General features: G+C 33.8%; 1 protein-coding gene across 1 annotated transcript; it reads left to right on the top strand.

The window, feature by feature from the left end:
- The first annotated feature begins 866 nt into the window (after positions 1-866).
- On the top strand, positions 867-22,235 carry LOC124454920. Its single transcript, XM_047005673.1, is given in 25 exon segments — positions 867-976; positions 1,898-2,567; positions 2,570-2,626; positions 3,056-3,332; positions 4,116-4,120; positions 4,330-4,495; positions 4,788-5,366; positions 5,698-5,750; positions 5,753-5,955; positions 6,082-6,325; positions 7,760-8,485; positions 9,445-10,423; positions 11,056-11,233; positions 11,744-12,029; positions 13,394-13,873; positions 14,725-14,901; positions 15,231-15,287; positions 15,290-15,807; positions 16,043-16,138; positions 17,337-17,955; positions 18,249-18,449; positions 18,513-18,537; positions 19,059-19,443; positions 20,463-21,116; positions 21,770-22,235. Coding segments are annotated over 24 exon segments (7,878 nt in total). The 5' UTR covers positions 867-976; positions 1,898-1,969; the 3' UTR covers positions 22,085-22,235.
- The last annotated feature ends 1,802 nt before the right edge of the window (positions 22,236-24,037 follow it).

The raw sequence follows: 24,037 nt of genomic DNA, 5'->3' as shown, positions 1-24,037 counted from the left end.
AAATACAGACTAATTTCAAGTACATTAGTAAGGCATTCTGATTGTACGATGTCATAAAGCTATTTTTCACACTCAATGATCATCTTGAGCAGAAGTAGAAACAATGAGTGAATTAATGGTTTATTGAACAGTTCATGAGAAGAGCTTCACTGCTAAAATGTTTTGATAAAGCGAAAACGACTTTACTTCAGACATTAATTTGCATTGTTTGAAATGTTAATTTCTTTGTCAGTAAGTCAGTTTATGTTTGTTTATCTGTATGAGTAGAAAACAAATTCGCTTTTCAAACTCATTAATTTTGTAATAATAGCTAATTTCAATTTCATTGATTTTAGCTATATAGCTAAAGTAAAGGTGAACTGAATGGAAAGATGGCAAATTAGTTCTTTCTCATTAAGGAGGAAGTTGATGTAACGTTAATTTAAAGTCCATCTGCTTATATTTTTAATGAACTCAATTGAATATGAACTTACCACTTACATATACTTTGAATTCTTTAGCAGTATTCTTTTCTTGTAGGCACAACCATATTTTAAAAAGTGCGAAGTATAATCTTTCACGAATTACCAGGAAATAGTAACTGTATGCGGCACATTGCTTTTTCTGGGAAAAGGATTTTTTCTTGGAAGAAACCAATTTTGACGCATAAGCGAAAGCGCTTAATGATTACGATTATAGCAGTTTAACATTTCTCCATTTGCTACGATTAAATTTGTGAGAATATTAACGTATTCAGTCTTCAATTTTATGATAGGTATTGCATATTTTCATATGATAATTTTTGTTCTTTTGATATCATCTGCTGAAGTCGAAAGTGAAAGAATATTAATCACACTAATGAGCTAGTCACATGTTTTTACATGCAGTTACTCATTCAAAAGCGCGATATAAAGACTTAAGCATCGCAGTCAACATTCATCTTCTGAAATATGTAAATTCGAACTGGTTACACTGCTAAAAAGTCTTTAAAATTCAGGTAGGATTAAACTACTTCATCGGCGACATTAGATTGTCTTCGTTTACCGGTTGTCTTCGTTTATTGAAGACAGATATCAAGTAGAATTTTCGTACTTTCTTTGATTATTGTAAAATTTCATTCAATTGTGGCAAATACAACATTTATTGAGACTTTATATTCATTTTTTATTGTTGTGTATTGTGAATAATCGATTAAGAACAATAACTTGTAGATTTGACGCAAATTTAAAATCAGCTTCTAGCTTCGATATTTACGTTGCGTAGTGATATGAACTTATGTACATGACACAATTCTAGGTACAAATTTGAAATTACAAAGACAAATCAAATGTTTGTCTGCGTCGGCGGGAGTTAACGATAGCATTGATTATAGTAAATTTGGTTTTACAAGACCTTCGAAATGGTTGACATGCCGAACATCACCTACATGTACGTTTTTATACTCTACGTGAAAAAAATAAGTAAAAACATAAATTGTGATGCCATGTTTCGAAGCAACGAGTTGCCTGTTTTAACAACTAAGCCTTTTAGCTAGAACTTGATCTTCCTGATAAGTCGCATCATTGTATATATAAACTAGTTTAACAAAATAGTGAATAGAGCCAACTCCTAAGTATTCTTTTGCAAAAAGTCCTGCTACCTTTCTTTCTTAAAATATTGACACAAAAGCTACTGTTAAACTTTGCGGCAATCAAGATACTAAAAAATTCAACTATAGCCAATTAAATGAATGAAAAATCGCACCACATGTTTATTGATTGGTTCGGAAAATTAACGATGAAAAATATTGAAAAATATTCACAATCAATGAAATAAAATCATTTCTTTATATGTATCAATCTTAACTATTTTGGAAGTTGAATTCATCTTTATGAATTGATAAGAAACATCAACAGTGTAAAAATAACCTTTTATTTAGGATTTTTTAGGATTCTGCTGGTAGTTTCACTTTTATTTTCAACGTGGCTGGTGCTCATTTATCATTGTAAATATGGATTGGGCATTACATTGTAGAAATTGTAGAAGTTTGATAGCTTCGTTGTCAGATCTTCAATTCACTTTAATTGGTTGCGCTGGGATTCATATGAATTTGAAAAGAGGAATTGATTTGGATGAAATAATTGAAAAAATACAAAATCCTGATCCAAGGAAAAGAGTTCGTGCTCCCTTCAAGGCAAAGTGTCGACAACCAAACTGCCAGAACTATTTAGGATCTTATATGAATGATTTACTGTCTTTCAGTGCCAATGAAGTTTTTTTTAAATCCAGACACGAAGAAAAAAAGTGGAATAAATGGTCAAAGGCTTTAAAATCCCTTGAAGATATGGGTATATCTATTGAAAGACCCAGTAAAACTACAGAAAGTAATTTGAGGCCTAGATCCATTCCCTTAGTTTACTTAAATTGTACTCTTACCAGTAAGAATACTATTGTTAAACTTACCAAGGATAAACCACGCGATTATCAGAGAAAATTGTTTCTTGAAACGATGACAGGAAATTCCCTTGTGTATCTTCCTACGGGATGTGGTAAGACCCTAATTGCTGCAATGGCGATTGCATGCATGAGTTTTCTTAATCCCACTAAAGTTGCTGTTTTTTGGCGCCAAAGATACCACTTGTTCAACAGCAATTCATGTATCTCAAAGGTATGTCAATAATGAGAAATCATAGAATGTAACATGCGAATTATGGAATAATCTTAATAGGTTAGAGCATTTAACAAAGGCATTAGAACGTTAACATTGTAAACATGCGAATATGCAATAATTCCATTTATTACAAAGATTATTCCTGCATTTAACAAAGGCCGAGTGTAGAACGTTAACGGGGGGTGAATACTCATATATTCAGCTCTGCCTGGCTGAATTGGTATATTCAGCTGATTTAATTTAAAAAAGAAATCAGTCGGACAGAGCTGAATATATGAATACTATCGTTCTAGTTTTTCCCTGCATTTATTATCTTCCTCCAGTCGTGTATGTTTAAATAATGACTAAAGAATTGGTGTGAATAGGAGAACTGAATATTATACCAGTATTTCAAGTGTATGATGAATTTATGTTGTTTATTTGAAGCGCAACTGCCGAATTTGAAAGTTCTTTTCCTAACTGGACAGAAAGATGAAGAAAACGTTGGCAGCAACAATTGGGGCAAAGTTCGTCAAGCATTGGAGCAACGTACTGTTGATGTAATGGTTATGTCTGCAGAGATATTTGTCAATTTCTTAGTTGACAATGGAAACTTGCTCAAATTGGCTGATGTCTCTACAATTGTATTTGATGAGGCACATAATTGCACTGGACAACATTCTTATGCAAGAATTATGACAAAGTATTCACCTGTTGAAGAGAGGTAAATATTTTTCATGCTGCTGATGATGAATATACTAATGATTGTGTATAGTATAAAAGAAAAATGGCTTCCATGCCCTTTTGATTACAAACGAATGAGCATATCTAGCACGTGTGTTGCATAAAATCGTGTATGCGCTCCTTCTCCACACTTCTTTCTCATTACATACAATATCAGTAGTCATTAGCAATGTAGTCAATATTAAATGAAGATATGATCTTCGCACTTTGCTGGACAATTTAAGCAATCGTCTCAGGACCTGAAAAAATCAGGTGACTCAACAGGATTCGAACCCATGACCTCTGCGGTATGAATCCCGTTGAGTCACCTGATTTTTTCAGGTCCTGAGACGATTACTTAAATTGTCCAGCAAAGTGCGAAGGTCATATCTTCATTTAATTTCAAATACCGCACTTCATAAAACATTCGTAGTCAATATTATATGTTCAATAAAAATATTATTTCTGTAAGGGTTGCACTAATTAAGACTATGACAAAGTATTCACTTGTTGAAGAGAGGTAAATATTTTTCATGCTAATTTTTATGAATATACTAATGATTGTTTATATTATAAAAAAAAAAGGCTTCCATGCCATTTTGATTACAAACAAATGAACATATCTAGCACGTGTGTAAATCGTGTATGCGCTCTTTCTCCACACTTCTTTCTCCTTACATACAATATCAGTAGTCATTAGCAATGTAGTCAATATTATATGTTCAATGAAAATATTATTTCTGTAAAGGTTGTACTAATTAAGACTAATTCGAATATTTTAAAGATTCGGTTGATCACTTTATCTTTTCAAGATCAGAATGATGTGGAAACACCAATTTTTTATACAAAATTTTTATTTTTCTAGCAAATTTTAATTTGTATGTTCGTTATTAACTATTCTATTAGTTTGCTCTCATTAAAGTTGATCGTCATGACAGAGTTCATGTAGTCAGTTTCTTCAGAATACTAGACCTTTGATTGACTCCTTTATTTATTAGGTTTAAACGCTCATATTGCTTTAAATGTACCTAAGAAATTTTCTATAGACAAGCTGTTGGACAAACTTGATTGCAAGGTTCTTTGGCCCTGTGAACAAGATCTCTCGCTGTTTTTGAACAGACCAAGTATGACCTACGTATTAAAGGAACATGACGATTTACAAAGGTAAAATTTTGATATCCTCGTCGTTTTTTGCTTAAAAGGAAAGAACGTTGCATGCTTTTTTATACATGCACCTAAAGATCATTTTCTATAATTTTCAATGATGATTTCACTACTTTGCTGTAGTATATATTTAATAAGAAGAAGACAGCATTTTCAGTTCCACCAATTGTATTTAACGCAACTCTTTCTAACTCTAAATCTTAAACAGCAAGTCCTTTGGCATAAACTATTTATACTGTGGTAAGACACATGATCTTTACAATACGTTTAGTCATCTCTAATTATTTTTTAGGTTACTGGAAAACAACGTAGAAACTTACTTGCAATCACTGCTTCCATATTTGGAACGATTTGTGCCCGAACTGTCAGATTTAAGAGATCACAAAGTTCAGTCCAGCAATTACAAAGGAATATTACGACGGGAAACGGAGAAACTTCAAAACAAACAAGATAAAATTCAGGAATTGGCACTAGCAGAGCATGTATTCAGTATTTTAAGTGTGCTAGAGGTGAACACTATAATAGGATGTAAAAAAGCCTGTGAAAATTTGTTTACTGTATTCAAATCAATAGAGGAAGCTGGAAATCCAATGGACAAACAACGTCAAAGAGTGTTGACAGGCCTTTCCTTCTATGAACGGTTGATAAGGAATGTTAGAAGTCTTAAAGTTGCTTTTGATTGCAGTAACGATCACCATTCCAATCGTTTTGATGAGCTACGACGTGAACTCCGACAATTTGCTGAAAAAGTTCGAAGAGGAAATGAAAACTGCAGGGGTATTGTCTTCGTAACTATGCGCAAGACTTGCACAAAGTTATGTGAAGCCATTTCAACAGATCCTCTTATTTGGGAGTATCTAAAACCTGAAAGGTAAATAATTATCTTGTTTTGTTGTGCATCACACGCATTAGCAATCATTGGATGATGTTGAGCACATAATATCAAAATTTGCTCATACCGATGTCAATGTTATTTGCCTAAGGGAAACCTCACACCAAAGCCGAATTCAGTAATTGTTTATATTATTAAAAATGTGAAAGTTTCAAACTAAATTGTACAGAAGTCTTAAAGTTTTCCGTACTTTGACATAAATAATTTTGACGGTTTGTTTTCGTCTTTTTTCCGTATATTATTATATTCGTTGATAAACGAATTACAGCTAACACTATACTTTCATGTCATCCAAAAAACCTTATCTTAGATTTGTCGGTCGTGGCAAGGGAACGCAGGCCATGGAATGGACAAACGAGCAAAACCTGTTTTAACAAAATTTCGCAATGGAAAATGCAAATTACTAATCTCAACAAGTGTCCTGGAAGAAGGTCTTGATATACCAGCATGCAATCTTGTTATCCGATTCGACAGCATCGTGAGCATGCGCGCCTTAATACAAAGCCGTGGTCGAGCAGCGAGATGTTCCGGAAGTCGTTTTATAATCATGTGTAATGATGATGCTGAGGTATAAATATTTCAAAATCTTTATCACGTTGAACAAAAGCTTATATTACGTCGCTATATTTAGCTACAATTTCATGACATTACACTGTTATGATTAAATTAAATTTTTTGAGGTTATTCAATTTAGATGAGCTCGCTCAAAGAACTTGAAATAAAAGAACGCAATATGGAGGACATTATTAAAGAGAAAGCCCGCTTCTCAATGGAAAATACAAGAGGTTGTGAAACACAAAAATTGGATCGAAATACTTGTCTATCATCGCCAAAGAAGCGTTCTCGACAAAAAAGACGTGCAAGTAAAGTTAATAAAAGAAAGAACCTTGCAGTATCAGTGACTGTATACTACAGCAAGAATGATAGAAAACGAACAGGTGAGTCAAAATTACATTCTTTTTATGTTTTGTTAAATTATTAATTATTATTTCTGTGTCAAATACAAACCATGGAGCACAATCTTAAGGCTGAAACACACTAGGCAGTCCCTTTAGTCGCGCGTCTAAAACTACCGCTTTGCGTGGTTACTAAGCTAGTAGCGTAGTTGCGTCACCTAGTCGCTTTGAAAGTTCAACATTTTGAAGTTGATTGGCCAATAGATACATTTTATAAATGCAGTTGAAAAAACGAAGGCAATATATAGTGAATTCACACTGGAATCTTTCAGTTTTATATGACTTATCAAATAGGGACAATAGGAGCTACAAACTGGAACCCTAATGCACAACCTAAGTGCACAGAATAAGATTATCCACAATATACGCGTAATGGACTATGATCATATTGGCGTGTTTTAACTGGCTTGTGTAGTTTGTACTGAGTAAATATTCATATATTAGTAGCTATAATAAAGGCCAAAATAAAAGTTTAAGTGATATCTGTGTCTGTAACAAACTAAAATCACCGCCATGTTCAATAGACGCCACGGTAAAAGTCGCGATGGTCGCTGCATGTGTGTTTCTAGCGTTCAAGCGACTGACGCGTGCGCATCAATTCGCTTTGGACGCGCGACTGAAGCGACTGCCCAGTGTGTTTCAGCCTTTAAGCTTAAGGTATCACATATCATGTTTCATTGAAAAAATTCAACTTGAGTTTAACTTAAAATTCAACTAGCATTTACATGCATCATGCATTTTACTCGTGGTCTTTGAACTTATTGTGTCGTTCGAATTTTTTAGTGTAGTCAGGTTCTGCTGCTTTATAGAGTAAGAAACAAATTGATTTATTATCAATGATACTCATTAAAATAAAGTAAATGGTTTGAACCCGCGAGTATCGTTACATGTTTATAAATGTAGATCGTCCAGGTTGGTATAGTCCTGAGAAGGACTGTTTTTGTTGTTGTTGACTGACGTTTCGACAGCCTTAGCGGTAGTCATTTTCAGAGTCAAATGAGATTGCATTACGTACAGTACTAACTATAGACAATGGCTTACATTAGAAAGTTGGTATACCAACTTGGAAAAAAAACCCTGAACAGATCAAAGCAATTACCGGCACCTTACAAACGACTTATTCACAATACGAACAAAAGATCAGCTAAAAACATTACACTTCACACTAGTTCACAATGACAATACACAATTGACACCCACACATTTTCCTGTACACACAATACAATGACGTAAGAATCAGATAACAAATACGGCTAACCTGATGTTTACTCCTCATGTGACTCTGAAGATGACTACCGCTAAGGTTGTTGAAACGTCAGTCAACAAGAACAAAAACAGTCCTTCTCAGGACTATACCAACATGGACGATCTACATTTACAAATATGTAATACTTATTAAGGTTATCCATTTTTTAGTCAAAAGCTGCATACAACCTCTACGCAGTCATTTTGATATTTCGATAAGTGAACCCAAAAGCAAATCCCTTTCCCCGTATGGCCTACATGACCAGTTGGCCATTAAAATGGACGTCAGACCTCAGCAAGGAGATAAAACGCATCGAAACTCTGATCAGCTATTTGACGACATTGTTCGAACATGGTGTGAAGTTGGACCAAGTATGTGGTTAGAAAGCGATACAAAACCGCTGGACAGAAATATGGTTTTTCATATCATACCAATACAACTCTTTGCTGGTGGAGATTTTGAAAATCGAACAGTTTTTTCCGAGGAGTGGCAATATCAGTGTAATGGTGGCGCTGAGATCTTATTTCTTCACGATCTGAAGATGATCACAATTGTCTTTAAAAGAAATGATGGAATTCTTTATAAAATTGAGTTTCGTTACGACCAAATGCACGAATTTGTTGTTTTAAGTGTTCCAAATGAGAAAAAAGAATCCATTGATTTATTCTTTAGCCTTCGAAACGTACCAATGTTGTCAGCAGCAACTAAGTATGTTTCCTGGTTTGATGAGGAGGCTGATGACTGCTCGTTTACCGAGTATTATCTGCGTGGTTATTCAGAGTCGGAAGATGAAGGAATAGTTGAACTAGACGACGAAGATAACAATGAAGAAACTCTTTACAAGGAAGATTTTAATGAGAATGATGATTGGAGTGCATTTGCTAATGTCTCACTTGGTAGGTAACGAGTATGGTCTCAAGTGAGAGAACTGGGAGAGACTGTCTCCAGTAAATATAAAGAGAAATTGAGATCTTTAGCAAAACCTTATGGGAAATACGGATGCGTGTTTCAAAACAAAAATTCTTGTTTCAAGCAATCATGTAACTATTTGCTTATTTTGAACAGTCACAAAGAAAAGCGAATTTCATGAACAGCGGCCTAAAATTTGCCTTCGTGCATGGATGTCCATTAATGTGTTAAAAACTTCGTTAATATGAGCAACAAAGGATACATTCTCTTAAGATTGAAATGGATAAACTTGTTTGCAAATGTAGATTGCCGAATAATAGAAAGTTGATATTTTAAAAATCTTTACTTTTGCTTTTAACAGATTATCATCAAACATGCCTGAAAATTTGTAAGTCTACAAATAAACATTTTACCGACTCTGTACTATGGGCCCTGTACCATGCCGACTCACACTGTCTTCCTTAATCAAAGTAATTTAGCTAAAAGACAGTGGTAATTTGTTTAAAAAGAAAATCTTTCACAAAAGCTCACTTGTAAAATTAGTTACTTAAAGATTCTTTTTTAAGCGAGTTTGATATTGTACGACACAAAAATATTTGACGCGCTAAACTTGCTATAAGTAATCAATGAAAAGATTTTTATTGCTGAATGATTGAACATTTATCTTATAAAACAGTAACCACTTAACTATTTTATTTGCCAGCTTGAAATTAATAGTACTTTCGCATTATCAATTCATCGTTAATGCTTTCAGTTTCTGGTCATGCAATGCTCTCGCGATGAAGAGCCATTTGTAATCTCATTTAGACAAACACTGACTGTGATTTTTTCAGTATTCTGCATAAATTTAAGCTGTGTAATCTTGGTTAAAAGTGTATAGCTTACGATAATTTGTTGTAGTTTACATTTTAAGATGATGAATTCATATGTTTTACTTCTTTTCCAGAAGAAGAACCACTTCCACTTTATGAACCAGACTTGCAAACACAAAACTTCAGCCCAATTCATGAAAATGATGAAATTTTATCAGATGACTCGTCTAGTGACAGTGAATCTGAATCTAATGAAGAACAATCATCTTTTTCTGCTGAACAAACCAGCGCAGTTGAAGAATTAGTCTGGGTAAAAAAGTGGTCTCGTAGAGTTCAAATCGAAGAAGGGAAGAAATTTGGCAAATTTCTTAGTTTACGGTTTCGTGTCCCATACAATTCAGATTTATATGATGCTTTAGAAGCTCTAAAAGGATATGGAAAGAGAATATTTTACGCCCCAGTTGCCATCAAGAATCATATAAATGAGTGCTACCGTATTGCTGTGTTTTCACAAGAAGTTCAGTATGCTCATCAATGCTTCATTGGTCTCAATTTGAATGTACGATGTCGTTTAACATCGCGCTTTTATGATCTTCTTACACAGATCAGTCAAGTGCATTGCATTAACTCATTGTATCACCTGTCGTCAACGGCAGCACATAACTACTTTATGCAACCAGAGGAAGAGCTTTCAATATTGGTTTCAAGAATGCGAAGTTTAACTCGTGCTCATGTTACGCCAGCCTCCGTTCCTTCTCATTGTGCTTTAGTAAAAAGACTGGTGCTTACTCCAACTAGAGTAATTCCATTTCCACCAGAGGTAATGGAGACAAATCGAGTTTTGCGCAATTATGAACCACAAATGTTCATGTCAGTTAGCATACGAGAAGAAGATTATTCGAAATTACGAGGACAAAATGCATCATTGGAAGTGATATTGCAGGATATCAAAAATTATATGTTGCAAGGACTGCCTGTTGCTAATCGTGTGTATCACTTTCTTGGCTGCTCCAACAGTCAAATGCGTAGCCATGGATGCTGGTTTTTTGAAGCAGCTAACGGAGAAGAAACAACACGTATTCGTTTATGGATGGGTGATTTAAGTGGGATAAGGTGAGTTAAATCATCACGAAATTTGATCAATAACTAGTGACATAAAATAGTTGCAACGACCAGAATTCTTTTCTTTTACTGAGTCAGACATCTCTTCAAAAGTTCTCTTCCAGAAATTATTTGAGTATCCTTGTTTAATACGATTCGATTTGTTTGTTTGTTTAATAATTTAAACTAGAATTTTGTTGTTTTTGCAATAGTTTTAATATATACAACCTGCTTAAGCTATATGTTCATGATTCAAGAACAACAGTGGGAAGATTTTCAAGGTTTCATCCATTCTATGAATTATCGTAGCTACATGGTAGCTTAAGTCTTTAAGCTAAATTGTTTTGCATAATTAGATACTATTTTTAACTCTAAATTATTTTTTATTGCATTCTAAATACATTTACTTCGCTTCTTTAGTTTATTTCCTTTCCAGCAGCCCACTAAAAATTCATAGAATAACAAGCATTCACAGGAAAAAATGCAATAAACATGGCTTTATAGATTATGCCATCAGTTTTCCACTCACACTTTATTGAAACATGCTTTTTGTTTTGTGGGATTGATGAAAATTTAAGGACATGTTTCCATTTGCGTGTTGCCATATTCTTTAAAATTTTCAATCGTCTTCTTTCTTTTACAAGATGTATTGCGTCATACATGTCTCGTTTGGGTCAATGTTTTTCAACGTCGATTGACACAGTTGGTGTTTTACTTTCTGAAGATTCAAGATGCCAGGAAATTCCAGATGTTAAAGATCCATATGACGTATATTGTTTTTCAGATGGTGTAGGGACTATATCCACTCAACTTATCAAAGAGGTATCCTTCACATTTCCATTGATTATCATAAAATGAAAGAGATAATGTTACCAAAAGCTATAGTTGTTTAAGCCTTCCTTTTAAATTTTTCTTACCGTACGTTTTGTTCAGTGTAATGTAGCTATATCTACAAACAATATGCTTAATATGACATGATAATGCAAGAAATAATTTCATATGAAATACTGTCACGAATTTGTGTTCACTTGATTCACTTTGATAATCTCGCGAGTAGCTGATGCCAATCTATGAATTAGATTTATGTTTGTACTTAAATATAATGTTTGTTGACACATAGAATTTTATCACTGGAAAGGTTTACATTTGATGAGAAAAAAAATCCAAAATTTACTTTAAATATTATAGTTGACAATGTTCTTTGTAGGCAGTAATGAATATAATATCTTGAAAACGTTATTTTGAAGGGTTACCAACTTGTCGACACCAATGTATGTACATAAAAATGACCTTATTGTTAAAAGCTAAAAGCTGTTGTTTTGAAATCTCTAGGTTTGTATAAAGGTGGGGAAATCAAGCAATATCTCAGCTCTACAAATACGTTTTGCTGGTTGTAAAGGTGTCCTTTGTGTAGACCCAACACTTCGTGGTAAACAAATTTGTATTCGTCCCAGCATGAAGAAGTTTGAGTCGGATCACAAAAGAGTGGAACTACTACAGACATCTCGCCCTCAAGCTGCTTATCTTAATCAACAAATAATCATGTTACTGTCTAATCTTGGTGTTCAGGACGAAGTATTTATCCACCTACAAGAAAAAATGCTGGATAACTTAGCTGGTAAATATCCTATGTAGTTTTGATAGTCTTTTCCTTTTGTTGCGTGATTTGACATTTAATTTGGATCATAAACATGACAGTCCAACATAAGACTTTTAATAAAGCCATTACGACAACAAATAAGAAATAAGAACAAAAGGATTTTTTTAATATTGACGTTTCGTCTTTAACTTAAGATGTCTTCAGATAAAATGATAAATATTTACATGAGGCTTTGAATAAAACCATTTATTTACAGGGTGTTAAATTACATTTCTTACACCAGTCTCCACCAGTTCTTTCGTAATCAAGGATTCTTTCTCTTTTGTCCAAGAATTTTTGAATAGTGAGATTAACGCTAATGATGTTGTGATGGGGAGCTTTGATGTCAATTCATTGTTCATCAACATTCCAGTTGATAAAACAATGTATATAATCGTTATAATAACTTGTCCTTTTAAGGCCTTGACTGTTCACAATTCATTGAAGATTTTCTGTCTCTGTCAAAAACTGTCATTTCACCGAAACTTTTGACGGTCAACTTTATCAACAGATTGATGGTGTGGCTATGGGCAGCCCCAGGCCCACTATTCGCTAATATCTATATATCCTTCAACGAGAATTCATGGCTTTACAACTTTTCCTCCACTTTCAATTTTCAAACCCCTCCTTTAGCAACGTTGCGTCGATAATTGCTTTCTACTCTTCCGATTGTTGGACCACGTACCTCTTTTTCTTACCTATTTCTCAACCACCAACATCCTAACATTTCCTTCGCATCTGAACTTGAAAAAAAGCCTCACTTCCATTTCTTGACGTAAAAATAACTCGCTCAAACTGTATGTTTTCTCATATATAAGCTAAAGCCCTCTCTTAACACCCAAGGCAGATCAATTTCCCATTACCTTCTCTAATATGTTGCCCTTTCATTAATGTTACACATATCATTCTGTCCTTTCATCCAAACTTCCTGCTTTCCTCTTATCTAATCTAACACCCTGTAAACAAATGCTTGTATTTAAAGCCTTATGTAAATATTTATCATTTTATTTGAAGATATTTTTTAAGTTAAAGACGAAACTTCATTATTAAAAAAAGCCTTTTATTTTTGATTTTAATTCATTATGTTACTGGATTTATTTAAAGTCTTATGTTGGACTGTTATGTTCATAATAAAAATCTGCTTTCTGCCTTGCAAATCTCTGACCACGATTCTGATTAACTTTGTTACTTAGATCTTGTTTGAAAAATTAATGACCAAATTTTCATTGCAGCATCTTCCCATAACCTAATTCGTCCTATTCTATCTGATGCCTTACTTTCGAGTATCTTTATCTGTCGAGACACTTGATGGTACACTCTAATATAAGAACTTATGTTTTCAGCAATGATGCTAAATGAGTCTGAAGCTTTACAGCGCATGTCTAGTATCATTCGAACTGGAGTCGATTACAAGAGTCTAAGCAACCATGGCGTGTCTTTAACATGTGAACCTTATATGAAGTCTTTGATGTGTGCATTGTACAGGGAGCGCATTTATCGTTTAATGAAGAAAAGTCGAATTCTTGTTCCTGTAAACGACGGAAGACTTATGATGGGCGTTATGGATGAAACTGGTTTACTTGAAGATGGGCAGGTGTTTCTTCAATGTTCTCATATGACGTCAGAAGGAGATGAGGAGAATTTACCAATCAATCAACAGTCCTGGACAGTTAATGGTTCTGTCATGGTAACACGTAACCCCTGTTTACATCCGGGAGATGTACGTCAACTGGAGGCGGTGGATATTTTTGAGTTACATCACATAGTCGATTGTATTGTGTTTCCACAAACTGGAAGTCGTCCTCATCCCAATGAAATGGCAGGTATGATATGGAAGCATTATTTATACAAAAATGATATTAGTTGTAATGAGTCTGTACATCAATCATATCACGTTAAAAGTATATTGGAAAATATATATCTTATTTTCTTTTTAAAGATATATGTTTTATATTGTTCAATAGTAGATTTTCATTAATAATTATCAAAATATCTTACTTTAAAATAACAACACTGCATAGTATTGGCAAATTGTTAAATTCTTCATTATTTTTTAAAACATACTTTAAAATCACTTGCAAAGAGCTATACCCTACTTTTTCGCTGTAATGCAATCGGTAGAAAATTTTAGTTGATTTTGCATTCAACAATTTAGTTAGTTACACCAAAAAATTCAACATTTATCTTTTTGTAACTTTTTCAATCCCTGTGCTTCATGAAAAGTTAAGGTTGTTTCTTAAGTGAATTTTACGTAGAAAGGTAAATTTCATCGACAATGCTTCATTAACACGCGTTTACCCCTTGGTTGCATTGATTTTTAATTAAAAACTTCTCCTTAGGTATATCAAAATTGGGTGCCTTTCATTGATTTTTTGTGCATTATTTTTCAAAGAAACTGTTTTTATATACCGTACGTTCTGTAAAATTAATCTTAGAATTAATTTGAATTATTTTACCACCAAAATGTCGTGCTCGAAGCCTCGTTCCCTTGTGTGTATTTACGCCGAATTAAAATACATGAAATTAAAAGTGTTGTGTAAATTTATTCATTGTTGTTGAAATTATCACATTCACCATACGCATAAATGCATTTTATGCCATATCTTATTTAGTTTATTTACATGAAAAAAGTTATCAATTTTATAAATAGCTGAAACTATATTTCATACCTCAGGGGGAGACCTCGACGGAGATCTCTATTTTGTAACCTGGAATAAGGATTTTCAACGAAGACGTGACCTCCACAAACCTATGAAATACCCAGCTTTACCAAAGAAAGAAAAATATGGTCCAATCACTGTGCAAGATATGGCTGATTTTTATGCAGAATATATTGAGCATGATGCACTCGGTAAGGCAGTTCAGCATATTTTAACGAAATAAATTTCATGTTTATTCGTTGATAATTCCAGATGGCATTAAAAATGCCAATTTAGGAAGATTTTTTTCAATTCATTATCTGGTTTATGATGAAAATACATCCAAGTGTATTACTTGAAACGTCGCATAAAACCAGTGAACATATTCCTATAAGGACTTCATGTATTTCAAGCAAATGTTAAACATAAACTACTTATATTACACAACGCATAGAATTTTATTAACTTTATTGAGCAATCACTCACTGATTGTGAATTAGAATTATTTTCAACTCAAGAACTTCTTTACTTGTTTTTGAAGGAATTATTGATAATAAACATAAAGCTTATGCAGACTATGAAGAAGAAGGTGTTGAGTCTCCAAATGTCTCAAACTTGCTGAGCTACACTCTTTAGCAGTAGATGCGCCAAAAACAGGAGTATGGCCGGCATCCAGTCCTCCCAGACATCCACCATCTTACCCAGACTTCATGATGGTTGCTGAAAAACCCGTTCATATATCACATAAGGTACTAGGGAGGCTTTTCCACGAAGTTCGAGATTTTGAAGAGATCATGAACGGCAGTGCACAAGAAAAACAAGTACAAATTGATTGCAGGCTAATCTTTCCTGGCTACCAGCAGTATTCCGAATCAGCCGTCATCACATATACAGAATATGCATTGCAATTACAGAATATGATGACGTTGTATGGAATCAAATCGGAAGGAGAAATGTTGAGCGGTTATTTTTACAAACTTAAAGGTGAATTTGGCCGTGAGAGATCGCAAATTGCCGTGGTTGTACGAAAATTGATTCATCAACTGCGAATAGAGTTCCGTACTTTGTTTTTTTCTGAATTTCAATTAGATGGAAGCGAGCCATTATCTTCAAGTCAGGTTGGTTTACTTAATATCTAAATTTAATCAAGAAAGTTTCTTGTAGCTGTTGATTTTTTCTTATATTTAATACAATCTTTAGTTCTATATTAAAAACGTAGACTTTCATTAGCTAGGTCCGTATAAACGCTATTTCAGCGCAGGGAGACCATATTTAAATTATTAGTATTTTATAAAATCAAATGTGTGCATGCTATAATTTTTTAATGGAATTTAGAAATGATTTAATTTTTAGGTGACAGACAAGATGAAGCAGAAGGCTTCTGCTTGGTATCACTACGTTTATAAACCTGCTGATGCAAGAACGACTTCTGGCTCTAAAAATATTTTGGTACAGTTTTTTTACTCTTCTTACAATGAAAATATTTAGACGTTTATTCACCGGAAAAAGAATGAATGTATAAAATTTTCTAAAAAAAGATGAATGATAATTTTGCTGAAAAATTTGCATTTGAAATGTAAAGCTTAGACTGTCTCCGTCACTAAGGGTGGTATATAAAATCCAACACCTATACATTTTTTTAAAAAATATATAATCACCCACAAAGCAGCTGTTTTGAAACTTTCAAAATTTAACTGACGTAACAGCTACAAAATATGTTGATGAAAAGGCAGCTCAGCTTTAATTAACTCAATCAACAGTTCTTTCAATATATTACTGACCCACAACGATTATAAGTGCAGATGCATGATCAAGCTTCCAAAGATAAACAGATTTTCCATATTTGCAAGTGCCAGCACTTCTTATATTCAAAATTTTTTTGCTTAATTCATGCAAAGATGCAACACATTTACTATTGAAAATTGAGGCATAAGCAGCATCATTCTAGTTTCAAGAGTTTACTTTACTGTTTGTTTTATCTTATAAAAGATAAATAATGGCATCGTACAGAATATTGACACTATATAAACTATGAATTGTACCGAAATTCGGAATTATACTAGGGCCTACCTTAAGACACTGGTTCAATGTCATGTCATGTAGAAGCAACTTATGCGTTAGCTAAGTCCATTTTAAAGCAAAACTTTTACTATGCAACCAATCAATATCTTCTCAATATAAAGCCAGCAGTGATAAATGGTCTTGTGTTTGTTTTCCTTTTATAACAGAAAGTGACATGTTTGTAAATGTAGATCGTCTAGGTTGGTATAGTCCTGAGAAGGACTGTTTTTGTTGTTGTTAACTGACGTTTCGACAACCCCAGTGGTAGTCATATTCAGAGTCAAATGAGGAGTAAACGTCAGGTTAGCCGTATTTGTTATCCGGTTCTTATACAGCTAACAAATACAGCTAACCTGACGTTTACTCCTCATTTGACTCTGAAGATGACTACGCTAAGGTTGTCGAAACGTCAGTCAACAACAACAAAAACAGTCCTTCTCAGGACTATACCAACCTGGACGATCTACATTTACCAACATGTAATGATACTCTCGGGTTCAAACCATTTACTTTAGAAAGTGACTCATCATGGAAGACAAATTTCGACACTTCATACAATGCTTATTGTTTACTTTTTTTTATTTAGACTCGGTTCCTCAGTTTCCCTTGGGTCGTTGATGACGTACTTGTAGCTGTTCTATCAAGTTCGACAACTAATGTCCTACCTAATGACGTCACGAACTCTGTTGCTCGTGATTTATCTCAAAGTATTCTTACGTCTTTCATTATTGATTCCAGTTATATGCTAGACCAGTACCAATATCGTCTGGATTTATTACAAGATATTGCAGATGCTATTTCAAGGAATTGTCCGCATTATAATCTGGTAATGTTTGGTTCGTCTGCTAACTTTCTGTTTCGTCCAGATTCTGATCTAGACGTTTGCGTTGTTCATTTGCAAAGTCGAGCACAAGTTGTCCAAATCGATAAATTACAGCAAATTCAGCCGATTCTTCGTCGCTGCTTTGGTGGTGCAAGACTTATTGAAGACGCCAAAGTTCCAGTAATTCGAATAGGAAAAATTAGAAGTCCGCGATCTTTTAAAAATAGATTGAGCATTTCATGTGATGTTTCCGCTAACATTAATGGATTTATGAAAACCTACGTTTTGGTCTCTTATTATAAAAGATATCCCTGGCTGCTGCCACTTATTCGCTTTGTTATCATGTGGGCATATGTCAGCGGTCTATTGCAGAAACTAGACGGTGTTTAAATCAATACAAATGTTTTTGTGTTTATGATTCTCTCGTTTTGCATTGAGAACAATTTCATAAAAGAAATATCAAATCTGATCCCAAGCATCTTTGGTGTGCAGGATTGTCAAAATGTACCAGCTGAAATGTTTGACGCCATTATTGAGAGCTTGAAGAACGTTAGCGACTCAGAAAGTCCATTCATTGGTGAAATATTGCTGGAATTTTTTAAAAATCGTCAGCAAATACTTCATAGTAAAATACATGAAACATTTCAAGAACTGCTTGGTGCGCAGTCATACACTGATCTCTTGAGTACGGACGACATCAATATCCTTGCGAACAAATGCAGAAGGCATACCATATACTTGCTATTCATGGCAGCAGTGAAGTACTCTTGGATATTAGTTCAGCCAGAGTACAAAGAGTTTTACGTTGTCTAGTCTACAGTCTCTTGAAATCATCAGCCAGCAGCAGGAGAGATCACGTGCTCGCGAATTATCAAAGTTAGTTCTTCGAGGATAAATGATGTTTTCTCCTTGTGAAAATTTTATTGATTATTTTCGTAGATGCTTTCGAGAAAATCACAGAAACGTTCTTTCTTTTTATAATGTTACGAAGAAAAGAAAGCAAAAAATTTACAACACATTAAATATGTTTGTTTGTTAAAAATTTGATGACGAAAAAAGCAATATAGCTACTAGAATGCTATGCTTGTTGAAAGCTGGGACTTTATTGGTGGGTTAATCTTTTTTCAAAATAAAGAAAAAGTAACGGCTTTTTAGCGGTTATTATTTATTTTGTTTAACTCTGGATCCGTTAATGTCTAACTCATTGGAGAAAATTTCATGCTTTAACATACAAATGAAAATCGTTTTAAGATTATGTTTTAACATTTTCTCTTACATTGAATATATAACTGAGAGATTAGTTAAAAATACATGTGTTTCCAAGAAGCCAAACTTCACCTACTTAAAATGATTGAGCTTCTAGCTTCAAATCTTAGCAGAAGGTCCCTGCCTAGTTATACGGATTTCATTTCGATTTACTATACATCATTTCGACTTGATATTATTCAAGTTGTTTCTAAATATATACATTTAAATTTTTTTTAGAAAGAGCGGTGCCTTTGTAAGAATCCGACGTCAGCTCCCTGGATCTAGTCAGAACTTGATCGTTGAAGCTCGTGGTAACATCGGGAGTATTCGTTTCCTGGAGCGAGTTTTAAACTCACATGAAAGTAAATGTCAATCCAATAAAGTTTCGACAATGTCAAAGTGTTTTATTCGTGGATCGTCGATGATTACCTTTGATGGTTGTCACAACAACGATGATCACGTGATACTTATGCCTTACAACGGTTATCATCATCAAACACATGATCAGAGAATACGTCATATTCCGTTGCTTGAAAATGGATCTCAGACATATAGTCTTTGTGATTTTCAAGAAAGCCACGTCTTCAAAAGTGTTCGCACTAAATTTCTTGATCAACTAAAGGTAGAAGTTCCCAATGTATTCATAAAAATTGCTTAAGGATTACTTTCATATCGAGCTTGTAGTTAGAGTATTATAATTACATCTCATTGTTTATATTGTTCATTCATTGTATTTATATATATAAATACAAAGTGTATATAAAATGTGCCCTCCAGGCTATCACCATTGTAAAATGGTGACTCCTGCACTTGGGACACAGGACGTACGGTTACACATTGTATGGATTGTATTGTAGAGTCACCACAGTGCTCAAACTACGCACGCGCAGTGAGCGTAAATACAAAGTGTATTACAAATTTATATACATACTCACTGCGAGTGCGTAGTTTTAGCACTGTCGGATTGTGTAGAGAGTCTCATATGGAGACGTTCACCGTGTTCGCGATATATATATAAATATATATACATATATATATCATCATTATATATCTCATTGTTATCCACTGGATAGCAATTTCTGTTAAAATTTAATAAAATCTTTTAGAAAGCAAAAAATACAAGATATGAACCCAGCAATCACTGAAATAAAATATTGTATCGAAGAGTAGGAAATTTCTTATTCGTGAGAAAATTATAAAAATCATATTTACAAGTTTGAAAATTTTTGCTATCATCCAATGGATAAAGCTATCCTAGCTTCGTGCAACCGGCACAGGACTATAATTCTAAGATTTTAAGACATCAAGTTCGATAAAACTGCTTTTATTTTGATTATTATGCAAGTATAAGGCTTTAAATCAATCATAGATAAAAAAAAGTCACGAGCTAGCTTTTTGGGCTCGTACATTACAGTCGCTGACTTTAAATACGGAGTATTTACCGAAAAGAATAAACATTAAGAAAAGAATTGCTCATAGTGTTTGTTCCCTATACTGCGACAAAATAAGTTCAATATAACATTTAGGTAATAATATACTTAGTCCCCAAGCTCACCAGATAAGTGCAACCAAAAACTATCCTTTAAGTAATCAATACTTGTTCACTAATATTGCAATGTTTAACATAATACTATCATTTAGGTAGTAACACGTGATCACGACAAACCCCTTCATGGTGATTTAGAGTTCGTTGTTCATTTTGGTCGAATATACGCTTTCGACATTCCAAATGCATTGAATGAAGACAGCGAGCCAATGACCATCACAGATTTTCAGTATTCAGCCGTTAAAGGACGTAATCCAAGGAAATTAATGCCGAAGTCCGGTCGAAATAGGCCGCGCAGGCCTGGTGCCAATAGTGGTCGTAAAAAACCAAAATCAAAACGTAAACAAAAAATTGATGCAAAACCTGAAATCGACAAAACGCCAAATCATTCACTTTTCACAGTAATCAGTGAACAAGGTTCACAAAAAGTGGAGGCTTACCTGAGACGTAAGGGATACATAAAACAAAATGATGAGCCCACGATATCGTATACAGCGACTGTGAAAGTTGGAAGTAGTGAGTATTATGCTTGTTATGATGAGCTTTTTCAACCAACCAAATTACAGCTACCAAGATTGAGATGGTTTCTTGCTGATATTAAACGTCCATGGGTCGAACATCATAGTACAGTTGGACCTTCCACAGGAAGCGGTGATGGAGTGGAATGTGACGTCAGATTTATATTAGGTACCTCCCGCGAATTTCCGCCTGGTGATATTGAAACAAATGATGAAACAAGTGTTTTAAAGGTATGATATTAATCAGCTTATTTCTAGGAAGGTTGTTAACATGAAATTTAAAAACAAGAAAGTGAATCTTTGGAATTTTTCTTAGATTCAAGTTTATATCGTGGAGAAAAGGCCATACTTAAAGAAGGCCTTGTCTTTTCTGTTTAAAAATTGTCTTTGCCACATTACCTTTCCATTATCATTGACATTAATTATTATAATTTATTCAGTGTACATTAATATTTTTCAAAATTGTTTTCACACATTAAGACTTGCAGTTTATACTTGTTTATTGAAACGTGTCTATGGGTGAAATTTACCTTCATGTAAACAGAGGGATGTTTACCTTAAGTTACTCTTCTAGTTGTATATGTAGTCCAATGCAGCATACTCATAAATGCTAATAACTGTGATAGAACACACACACACCCTCCCCCCCTCAGTACTTTTGTAAAGTGATTATGGGATTTAATTTTTTGTAGTTTATGTTTCGAAAAATTTATTTTTTGAAAACTATCTGATGCAAAAATTCGTGTAACTACATTAACCCACTTTTCATGAATTGATCATGGCGTGTGAGAATAGGTAAAAAGTAAACACTTTGTCAGCAATGAAAAAAAATTAAACAAGAATGCGTCAAGCAGAAAAAAATGCGTATAACATTTATTTTGAAGGTGCTAAGTATGAACACCAGTGGCCTTCCATATCCTTTTATCACAAGTGCAGACCTTGGAAAGCGTTTACAACTAGTGAGACGAAAAGAGAAATGCATCTATCAGAAACTTGGTCATCGAACGCAAGTGTGCATTAGTAAAGTGAAAGAATATTCCAGATTAAGAAAATCAACTTTTAAAAAAGTTTTTGAACGACAAGAACTTGTTATTCGCCCAGAACTCCCTGCAAATTTGGATACTGAAACTGAAGTTGACGAGTTTCTCAAAAAGATATGGAAGAAATCCTTTAAACTTGCAAAAATTGCTTCCGTATGAATAGATTATCCTTAAAAAATGGCATTATTTTGCAACATTTATGAAAAGATTTTTGAATTAACAAGTACGTATTTGAAACATATTACATTTATAGTAGAAAAGTGAGCATCTTTGTAAGTCATAGAATTTATATTATATTGCAAAAATTATAGTTTGGGAGTATGGTAGCTATATTAAGGCCCGTTCACACAATCCAATTTTAGGATCCGAAAAAAAATGGATCGTGTGATCACATATAAATTGAGCCTCCGATACTCAGATTCGTCAATCTAAAAAATCAGATGGAAGTAGAACTTGCTCTATTTTCATACGACAAGATCAAAGGAAGCGGACTAGCCAAATTACATAGATTTGAAAAAAACTTGAAAACAAGAACAAAAATACGATAAATATATCGATAAATGTACTGCATTCTACAAATGGCTGTTCACAAGACTAAACAAATAAATGCATCAACAAAATTATCGGACCGTCCGAAGTAAGAAACCAAAAGTTGAAACCGAAACAATCGGATCCGACAAATCGAATCGTGTGAACGAGCCTTTAAGGAGCGTCATTTTCAGCAAAATGCTGCACTTCGATTGGTTCAAAAATATTTTTGCCCGTCCATTACTTTCCCCTAATGATCCGATACGCGTAATTTTATGTGAATGTAAAAGTGAATGTAAAAAAGTGAATGTAAAAAAATTCGTGTAGCAAAATCAAACCCCCAGAAAACGAAACAAAAAGCCATGTAACTACGAATTCAATTCGTAGGAAAAGCACTCGGAAAATGAGATTACATGTTTGTTGATGTAGAACGTTCAGGTTAGTAAAGGACTATTGATGTTGATGTTGACTGACGTTTCGACAAGCTTTGCAGTAGTCATCTGCAGACACACTTGTGATTATATTTTTTAGCCGTTATGGTTCTGTAGCTAAATTTCGCTTTGATGCTACAAAGCTTTTGGGTAAGATTTATTCAACCAAGAAAATGGCAACAAAGATCATTTGAGCGCGCGTTGCATTGTGGTTGACAATGATTCTTTAAGCACCACAGTGTTTATGCACTCTTAACTTTTCTTTATTATTCATTCATCGATAGCTATTTCATTGTTCTTAAAAATAGATTGCAGTCGAAACTATATATATAGAGAAACTTCTACATCCTATAAAAGTGTTTTATATAACTATCATCAGCATGGAACAACTACAAACCATTTTGTTAAACCATATCACATCTATTTTATCCAATCACAAATTTACAGCAAAACTGCTTGAAGTATGCATGCGCTTTAATAGGAAAATTTTCTTCTTCTAAAATAAAAAAGAAATGCTTTTAAGGTCAATATTGATGATCAGTGCATACAACATAGACTTTATAAGCCACACAATAGTTTACCTATGAAGCTCACTACATGTTGAAACACTATTACATAAAGCTACCACTTAACAAGGGAGTTATTAACCAGGGGACTAGTGACGCGCATGTTGTGCTCATGTCGAGTGGATTTTTTACAGAAACACCTAGCTACGCTGACTTTAGTGAAAAGTTTCTCGTTTTTCCTCCCGTAAATTTTGTTGTAAAAGTTCATGTGGATGTTCCTTACAACAAAAATTAAAACATACACAAAATAGAACAAAATCTAAAAATAAGTTTTCATGTAAGCAAAATTGTCAAACATCACAAAAAATTATTTATAAAATTCCTTCAATGTTAAACATGATGAATAATAATCGTCACGCAAAAAACGTTCAATTCTTTTAAAGCTAGACAGTGTAAAAGAAAATGAGACATGGTTGCCATAACAACGGAACAGTTATCCTATTCAAGCATCTATGTACTTTACTGGAATTCTCGAATATTTCCGCATGGTTCATCTAGACAGTGTAAAAAAATATGAGACATGGTTGCCATAATAACGCAAACAATTATCCTATTCAAGTGAATTTACTGGCATTCTTGAATATATT

Source organism: Xenia sp. Carnegie-2017, unplaced genomic scaffold (assembly GCF_021976095.1).
Source record: "Xenia sp. Carnegie-2017 unplaced genomic scaffold, XeniaSp_v1 HiC_scaffold_3, whole genome shotgun sequence".
Classification (NCBI taxonomy): Eukaryota; Metazoa; Cnidaria; class Anthozoa; order Malacalcyonacea; family Xeniidae; genus Xenia; species Xenia sp. Carnegie-2017.
Note: the sequence above shows the minus strand (reverse complement) of the source record. Positions and strands in the feature narration are given on the sequence as shown.